This window comes from Carlito syrichta, unplaced genomic scaffold, assembly GCF_000164805.1.
Source record: "Carlito syrichta isolate Samal-C Ts95f unplaced genomic scaffold, Tarsius_syrichta-2.0.1 Scaffold314095, whole genome shotgun sequence".
NCBI classification, from domain to species: domain Eukaryota; kingdom Metazoa; phylum Chordata; class Mammalia; order Primates; family Tarsiidae; genus Carlito; species Carlito syrichta.
The window spans coordinates 435,059-444,102 of record NW_007258191.1 but is presented as its reverse complement, the minus strand read 5'-3'; the positions used below and the strand labels follow the sequence as shown (position 1 = coordinate 444,102).

Genomic DNA, 9,044 nt, shown 5'->3' with positions numbered 1-9,044 from the left:
AAAAAAAAAAAAAAAAAAACCCAGAATTTATTTATAAAAAATTGTGTATTTATTCTTATGTTTAAACTTCAGCCACCTTTAAAGCACTCTCCGTTTGATGCAATACACCTATTGAGACACTTTTCCACTGCTAAAAACAGGCTTAAACTTGTCAGTTTCGATGTCTTTTAGTGCTTCCGCCATTTTTTGTTTCATCTCTCTCACATCAGCAAATCCCTTTGAGGATTTTTTTCATCCGGGGAAACAAAGAAAGTCACTCAGGGCAAGATCAGGTGAATAGGGAGAGTAGGGCACAAGGGTCATGTTTTTGGTAAAAAACTGCTGAAAACACAGCATGATGTGGGCAGGAGCATCATACTGTGTCATCATTTCATGGTGGAAGTACCAGTCACCTGTTTGCCACAACTCAGGACATTTCTTTTGCAAATCATGATGCTAGCTTCTCAAAACTTCCAGATAAAAATTTTGGTCGACCGTGAGATCCAGAGGAGCACATTCAGAGTGTACTAGGAGGGGCCCACCCTCCAAAAGGTAATCCAGGGTTTTTTGGGTCCCCCTCCTATGGAAACGTCTGAATGAGTTTTCCCCAAATTTGGAGGAAAGACTTGGGATGAGGTGACTACACAACATGTATAAAACTCTTCCAGGAGGCCAGATGCTAACACTTTGGGAGGCTGAGGTAGGAGGATTCTGGAGCCCAGGAATTCGAGGCTGCAGTGAGCGGTGACTGTGTCACTGCACTCCAGCCTGGGCCACAGAGTGACACCCTCTCTCTAAAAATAAATGAATAAATAAATTCTTCCAGGGATCCTGAGAGTCTTGCAAGAGGCAAGAAGTCACTGTGGGTGGAGGCAGCAGGCACTGTCTGTCTGTGCCAGGCTCTGTGCGGAGAGCTCCAGGGGGCATGGTACTGTGTCTGTGCAGCTTCTATGGACTTCGTAATAGTTTACTCTCTCACGCACAGCGGGGAGGCACCTGGCTGTCCATCACAGGGCTCCGGGAGCCAGCCGGGCAGTCCTACCTTCCTCGCAGCTCACCCCCGAGTGTCCAGGGCAGCACCTCCACTCTCGGGCAGTCACTGTCTTGTACATCACCTTGTATGTGGGTCTCACCACGGTTCTGTAGCTGAAAGAGTCCCCAGGTGGCCCAGCTTAGACGGGGTCTTCCACCGCCTCTCCCACTGCCCTGGACACCCACGGGGACAAACCCAGAGCCTCCAGGATCCTCTGCCACCTCCAAGTCCCTTTGGAATCTCTCTCCTCTTGCTTTCTGGGATTCAGCCCTCCCACCACCTCTCCCCCCAGGCTCCAGCTTGGACCAGTTGGACAGGAAGCCCTGTAAGCTCAGCCGGCCTGAGCCCAGCAGTGAATGCTCACAGAGTAAAGAAATGCAGGTGAATGGTGCATACTTCCCTAGGAAGCTCTCCAGGATGCCCCCAAAGCACAAGGGGACAGGCAAAGAATGGAAATAGGGCCAATGCTGCCTCTGCTCCACCTACCCCGAGGGTCTAGCCTTCCTCTGCACCCTCCATTCAACCTCTCCACCAGGCCTCTGCCCACACGGTGCCTCCACCTGGAATGCCATCAGCTCCCTTGACCACAGGCTCACTCACCTGCTCCCCGGGCAGCTCATAGGCCAGGGGCAGTTCTGCAGCACTCGCTGAAGGTAGGTGCCATTTTGCACATGGCAGGAGACAGTGCGGGTCACCACGTATGAGCACCAGTTCCTGAAATGGACCCAAAGAGAGGAAGCTTAGGTGGTGTGCAGGGGGGCCCCTAGCAGGAGCTCTGGGAGGTCTGTGTGCTCTCCAGGATCCCCGAGGCCCCAGGCAGAAAGACCCCTGAGCCTGCAGAGTCCTTCAGGCCCCAGCGGGAGTCTCTGTGGCTGAAGGGTGAATTTCATGGCGTCAGGAGGGGCTGGCCCTGCTGGGGGTTCTTGGGAGGTCTTGCAGAATGAGCTGCAGGGCAAGATGGGGGCAGGGCATCTTGACCTGGGCTCTCCCTCCTCAACAGCTCTTTTTTCTAACTCTGACCCAGCCAGGTCAGCATTGCTTCCTGCCTCCCACTTGGAAACCACAGCAGCATCTTCATCTGCCCCTCGGTCCCCCTCTCTCTATTTTTGTAGAGACAAAATCTTGCTACGTTGCCCAGGCTGGTCTTGAACTCCTGGGCTCAAGTGACCCTCTTACCTCGGCCTCCCAAAGTGCTGGGATTACAGGCGTGAGCCACCATGTCTGGCTACTCTTGGTCCTTCTCTGGAGAGAGTGCCACAGAATAGAACCCTGGCCATGCCTCTCAGGAACTTCTGTGCCCACACCTGTCAGGGAGCCACCACCCCAGACCTCTGCTCATGTGGGGACAGTTGCCTGGAGTACCCCTCCTCCACCTCTCCCTGTGACACCTCCAGCCTTCAAAACCCACTGGGCTTTGGTCGCTTCCCTCTGTCCTTACTCATTTCCACCCCCATCTTAGCAGACCTGATGGCTCCCTGCCCTGAGTCCCAAGGCACTTTGCATCTAGTTCACGCTGAATTAAGCTGGTGATTTGTGCCTGCCCTCTCCGAGCACACATGAGAGGACAGGCCCTGTCTCATCCTTGCATCCCCTGTGTGATGGCTGTGATGCACAATCAGTGCCCCGAGCATGGAGAACTGACTTCTCCAAATGTCAATTAATAATCATGGTGAGCCAAGGAAGGCACCACACCCCCACATTTTACAGAGGGAAAACTGAGGCTCAGGGAGGTGAAGACAACTGCCCATATCACAGAGCCAGTGCATGAAGGAGCAATATTTGAACTCAGGAATGTGGACGGCCCAGCCCAGCTTCTGACTCCATCCCAGAGGCCTCAACTCTCATCTCCTCCCTGTCTCCTTAAGCCACAGTCCATGGCCCTGTGAAGGCCCCAGCCTGGGAACTTGCTGACCCTGGGCTTGAGGCCAGGAAGAAAAGTCCGGTGGGTTGCGGGGCCCAGGCTGAGAGGGGTCACCTGAAACCATCCCTCCTTCCGCAGCTCCTGCAAAAAACACAGGGCCTGTGACCCCATGCAAAGCTGAGGGCCAGTGAGCACCTGGAATGTCCCGGCCATCACAGAAACACCTAAGCCCATCACTATCCAGCTCCCACTAGCTGCTGCCCCACCTCCGCTCCAGCCCACCAGATGGAGAAAATCCTTGGTCAGGACCAGTCAACTAACTCGATTTAGGGCCCCAGGGACACCTTTCTGTGTCATACTAGAATCAGTCCAGGAGGAGAAACAGTCTGGGCAGAGACCTGGAGGTGGAAAGGCTTGGAGAAGGGACAGTTCAATTCGGTCCATGAGGTGGCAGGAGCTCAAGAGAGCCCTTGGCCAGCCATCCCATGCAGAGGTGACAGGAGCTTGCTGCAGCACTGTCAGGAATGGCACAAAACTGGGAATAGTGAAAATGGCTATGGAACCACCAGGCAAAAAAAAAAAAAAAACAGATGCTCTGACAAAGCCCAAGGTCTCCACGTGCTGATCCAAGAACCAGCTATCATACCTGGTTATGGGGGAAAACAGACATTGACCAGTAGATACAGAATGACGGTGTGTCTAGTAAAATAAGGGGCAGGTGGTAATGGTGGCTCATGTCTGTAATCTCAGCATGAGCCTTAGGAATCTTAGGAAGGTCAAGGTGGGAGGATTGCTTGAGGCCAGGAATTCAAGACCATGAAATCCCAGCTATACAAAAAAATCTTAAAAAATATTAGCCAGGCAAGGTGGTGCGCACCTATAGTCATAGCTAATCAAGAGACTGAGGCAGGAGGATCACTTGACCCTAGGAGTCGCCGAGGCTGGAGTGCAGTGACACAATCACGGCTTATCACAGCCTCAACCTCCTGAGCTCAGGTGATCCTCCCACCTCAGCCTCCTAAGTAGCTGGGACTATAGGCACACACCCACGCTCAGCTACTTTTTAAAATTTTTTTGTAGAGACAAAGTCTTGCTATGTTGCCCAGGCTGGTCTTGAACTCCGAGGCTCAAGCAATCCCCCTGCCTTGGTCTCCCAAAGTGCTGGGATTACAGGCGTGAGTCACAGCACCTGATCTATTTTATAAGTTTAAAAATATACATTTTGAATCCACTGAAGTTGGGGTTTTGAATCCACCAAAGTTGGGGTTTTGTATGGAACATGGGGATGTAAGCCCCTTTGGGAAATGTATGTGAATTGTGACTGCTCCCCAGAAAAAAGCATAAAACTTGGTGTGCAAGTTAAAGGGGTTCAAAGGCTCCCTGAAGCCTATATGACATTCCCCCAGACTGGCCAGGGGCTCAGTGAGGGAAGGAGGTAGCGAGCAACCACCTGTGCCGGATGCTCCAGATGCCAGCAGGGGCTTCTGAGCACAGAATGAATCCTCTGTGCCAGTATGTAGATGCACACAAACATGTACACACATGCAAATGCATGCTCACACAGTGTGTACATGTGCAAATGCATACACAGACACAGACGGGTCAACATGCACTCAAACCTGCGTGTCAGTGAACACGGACACACTCACATATGTATATGTGCATAGAATGCATGGACACACATGTGCCCATGTGCACACGCAGATATCCACATAAGCACACAGACGTATACACACACATTCATGCACACCCTCTCACATGGACACATGTGCACACACATACACACTTCTCACATATTCACAGACAGGCAGAGGCAGGACCAGCAGGGTCCTGCTGACAATCTCACACACGTCTACACAGGCACACACTGGGCCGTGTGCCCTTACACACACATGCACACACATCCCATACCCAGCCCCTGGACTGGACTGGGGGAGGTGGGCCTGTATTGTCCATAACTGCCTGAGCCGTCTTTCTTTTTGCCAGAGGGAAACTAGAGAAAACAATCTCTTTCTTCTTCCTTAATTAAATCTCCCCCATGTTGGCCCTGTCTGGCTCCCTGGTTTATCTCCCACCATCTGAATTGTGCTTGAATCCCCTGCTTAGGAGACTTGGAGTCAGACATTTCAGACAGGAGGGGACCCTCGGGCCAGCCCCTCACCTTCCCAACCTGGGGGTCACCAGTAACCACCCCTCTGCCCCGCCTTGAAGATTCCAGCCTTGGCGCCCCCATTATAAACCTCAGCTCCTCCATAGGTTCCCAGCTTGGCCCAGTCACCCTCTTGTCCCTCTATCCATTTTCCAGGGGCAGCAGGAGGCTGTTTCTAAAGCACAGACCTAATGCTGCCACTGTCCACCATGGGATCTGCAGCCCGCCGTGGCTCCCCATCACCCTGCAAGTCCTGCCTGCCCTGACCGTTATCCTTCCTGCTGCTCTGCTCTCCTGCACACTCATGCAGCCTCTGCTCCCACTTCTGATCTTAGCATATGACGGTCCCTCCCCCTTGTGCCAGCAAACTCCTATTTCCCTTTGGGTCTCAGCCCCAGGCCCAGGCAGGGTTGTACATCTCCCAGGGCACCCATCAGCCATTCAGAGTAGCCCTGAGGTCCACTCTCTCCTGTACATGCTGGGGGAGGGCATGGGCTGGGACCAAGTCAGTATAGGGATCAGTCCTAAGGCACTCAGGGATATTTGTTGAATGACTCAGTGGCTAGCGGCCCTGGATATAGGAGCCAGGGCCCAAACTTCCCAGAGATGGGCCCAGCCCCTGGAGGATCCGCCTCAGTGCTTGCTGACCCAGGGGGCTTCCTTCCCAGGGTGTGGTCAGCGATAAGCTGCCCACGAGCCAGAGGAGGCTGGGCAGCGAGGCAGGGTGAAGGCAGGGACTGGGAGGAGGCAGCACTTTCCTGCTGGGTCCACCACTTCTGCCCACTCAGCACCTCCAGGGGCCCCAGAGGCCGCCAGGAGGGGAGAAACAGGCCTGACCAGCTCAGCCTGGCACTGGCCACCCCCAATAGGGCCTCCCATCTACACCCACACTCCACCCCTGCCACGAGGGGCCTAGGGGACTTTGTCACCACAGGGCCTGGGGCTGCGATCCGAAACAGTGATAGGGGCTAATTGCTGGAGGCAGCCAAGCGGGCCTGGGGCCAAGGGCCATTATGAAAAGGAGAGGAAAGAAAGGAGCCGGTGCGTGGGGGTGGGGTGATGAGAGCCAGAACCCCAGACTGGCTCTGTTGCTTCCTAAATCGGTGACCTTGGACAAGGCCCTGAACCCCTCTGGACCTCACTTTGTCTATCTGCAAATGAGGCCAGCAGAATATCCTCCACTGGGGAGGTTTCACGAAAAGCACTCAGCACAGCACCCAGCTATTGTTCATTCTGGTTTCCGGACCATGGGGCCACAGCCTAGACAGGGGCCCCACACCTGGCAGCTGTGATCCAGGGGGTTCCCTGGGGCTTGGGGACACCAGCACAGAACCGTCTTCCAGGGTCCTCCCCCCAACTTCGGGATAGGAGATGTCAGGCTCTGTATTTTCCAGATGGAAAACTGAAGCTCCAAGAGAAAGTACCTGCCCAGGTTACCCATGTGGGCACAGAACGGGATCTGAGTCCCCCGGAGAGAGGCTTGGGAAGATACCATCTGCTCTAGAGCTTCCCACTGTCCCTGATCCTAGGATTTGCCCACAGGAAGCTGGTGCGACAGGGGTGGCTTGAACCCTAGTGTTGCAGCACTGAGATGAGCGATTAGAGGAAGTAGGCTGGAGGGACCGGGGTGAGGCAGGAAGCAGCCCCAGCAGGGAATGGAAGTTGACAGGGCAGAGAAGAGCCAAGGCTCTGCACAGCCCCCGGACACCCTGGAATCAGGGGTGCTCAAGTCTCAGTCCCTCCGTGGGGCTGGGGGAGGCCCCCTGGATGCCTTCCTGGGCCGCCCCCTCCCCAGAACAAAGCTTCTTTTCTGTCTCTGGTCCCTTGGCTGCCAAGGGGTGCCTGGGGCACCAGGCTGGGTGTGGAGGGAGGGTGGATGGGGCACAACATGCCTGTGCTGTCTCCAATGACACTGGGACGAGGCCACTAGCAGAGGTCCTGGCAGCCAAGGACCACAGAGTCCTCCAGCTCCAGGTCCCTACCACCACCTAACACTGGTTACAGCAGGAACTACTGGTCTTTCCCACAGGGGATGGTCCCCAGTCAGAACAGGCTCACCAGCAGGGGATGAGGAAGGGAAAGAGGGAAACAGGAAAGAGCAAAACTGAGACCCATGGCCAGGAAATGGCCTGCCTGAGGTCACACATGGAGTGGGTGACAGAGCCAGGATTAAAACCATGTTCTGGCTGGGAACAGTGGCTCAGTCTGTAATCTCAGCACTTCGGGGCACGGAGGTGAGAGGACTGCTTGAGTCCAGGGGTTCAAGACCAGCCTGGGCAACTTGGTGAGAACTCTTGTCTACAATAAATAAAAAACTAGCTGGGTGTGGCAGCGCACACCTGTAGTTCCAACTACGTGGAAGGCTGAGGCAGAGGGATCGCTTGAGCCCAGTAGGTTGAGGCTGCAGTGGCTGTGAGTATGCCACTGTACTCCAGCCTGGGCGACACAGTGAGACTCCTACTCCAAAAAAAAAATATGCTGCATCTGTCTGAGGCTGAAGCCCCTAACTCCTAATCATGAACTACAAACTTTTCCCAGTCCCCCATAAGCCAATAACCTCTCTCCCTCCCCCAGGAGGGCTGCTGGGAGAAAAAGACGCTGGGTATGGAAACTGGCCTGGGTGGAGGTGCCGCATTTCCTCTCTAGGCCTCAGTCTCCCCCTCTGTAAAACACGGGCAATAGCATTGCCCATGGGGCTTTCGTGATGCTCAGGCTACTATGACAGCCTTCTGTGAACAGAGGAGGTGACAGTCCCAATGATCAGATACCCGTCCAGCACCATCATCCCGCTGCCATCCAGGCAACCCTGGGGAGTGAGGATCCCAGGTTAGGACGTCCTGCCCGGATGGGAGTCTGGGCCTTCAGCTCTCTGGACCGTCATCCTGGGCCCAACACTGAGAATTCCGAGTTCATACCTCTGTCATCTTAGCATCTGGGATCCTGGGGGCTCACATCTATGCTCTGGGCAGGTCCTGAGCCCTCTCTGAGCCTCAGCTTCCTCCTCTATGAAATGAGGGCCATGAAAAGAATGACTCCAGCAACAGCTGGGAAGATACTGGAAGCCACAAATGCAGGTAAAATGCCTGTCCCCGACCATGGTGGTCAGCACACAGTAGGCGGTGGCTGTGACATCTGCCACTCATCTGTCCCTGTCTCAGACAACTGCTCCTCTGGCCGTTGACACCTTAGCCACCTCCATCCTCCAGCCCTGTCCATGTCACCTGCTCTTGCTAGCTCGGCAGGAGTACGCTGGCCCCTGACCACTGAGAAAAGGGAATTTCTGAAAAGAATTAAAGAATTGAGGCCGTAGGGGGTGGGGGCCAGCCAGGCCTTTGAATAGGATGAAAAGGCCCGGAGAGGCCTGGCTAGTTCACATTGTCTGCCCTGGACAACAGCGGCTGGCCCTTGAGAGGAGACCCTGGCAGGAGCAGGGGCTGCAGCCTGGACAGGGGCCAGGGCAGGCTCAAACACTGTCATCAAGGGCCAGAAAGGCAGATTTGAGTCCCAGCTCTTCAATTAATAGCCCCTGAGCCTCTAAGTCCCCAGGGCCTCAGTTTGCTCATCTGTTGAACAGGGACAGTTTTCCCTATTTCATTCAGTACTGAAGGATTAGTGATGGCACTGGATACAGCGCGGGGCTCAGGGAGGAACTCCTTAAGGCCAGCGGAGAGAAGGTTCCGGCCACTAGGAGAGCCGCAGGAAGAGAATGCTCCCTCTTGTCTCTGTCCCAAATGCCAGGTCCCCAGAGAGGCTCCGACATGGACCCTGGGCTCCACCCTAGTCCTTCCTCTGAGGGAAATAAATAGCCTGGATACTTTAAAAAACTAGAAGCGGGAAAAGGGGAGGGGGACCCCAGGGTCGGCTGTCGTGGGCCTTTCCATGTGCTGAGGAGGGACCCTGGGGCCCGGGCGACGGAAGGGCCACGGCTCCCCCTGCCCCTCCTCTCGAGGCTGAAAAGGGGGGCGGCGGGGCGGCTGCGGCTCGACACATGCGGCGGGGTCCCCGCACTCGCAGGCGCCTCG

The 9,044-nt window shown here is 55.0% G+C and overlaps 1 protein-coding gene across 1 annotated transcript in view; it reads right to left on the bottom strand.

Moving 5' to 3' along the window:
- The window catches only part of EMID1 (EMI domain containing 1), a 50,583-nt gene that overhangs the window by 40,657 nt on the left and 882 nt on the right, over positions 1–9,044 (bottom strand). The window contains exons 2-4 of the mRNA XM_021719045.1: positions 5,055–5,197; positions 1,613–1,726; positions 1,022–1,125 (exon numbers count right to left, since the gene is read on the bottom strand). Of these exons, the coding sequence (XP_021574720.1) occupies positions 1,022–1,125; positions 1,613–1,726; positions 5,055–5,197 (361 nt within the window). The remainder of the gene's footprint in view (positions 1–1,021; positions 1,126–1,612; positions 1,727–5,054; positions 5,198–9,044) is intronic.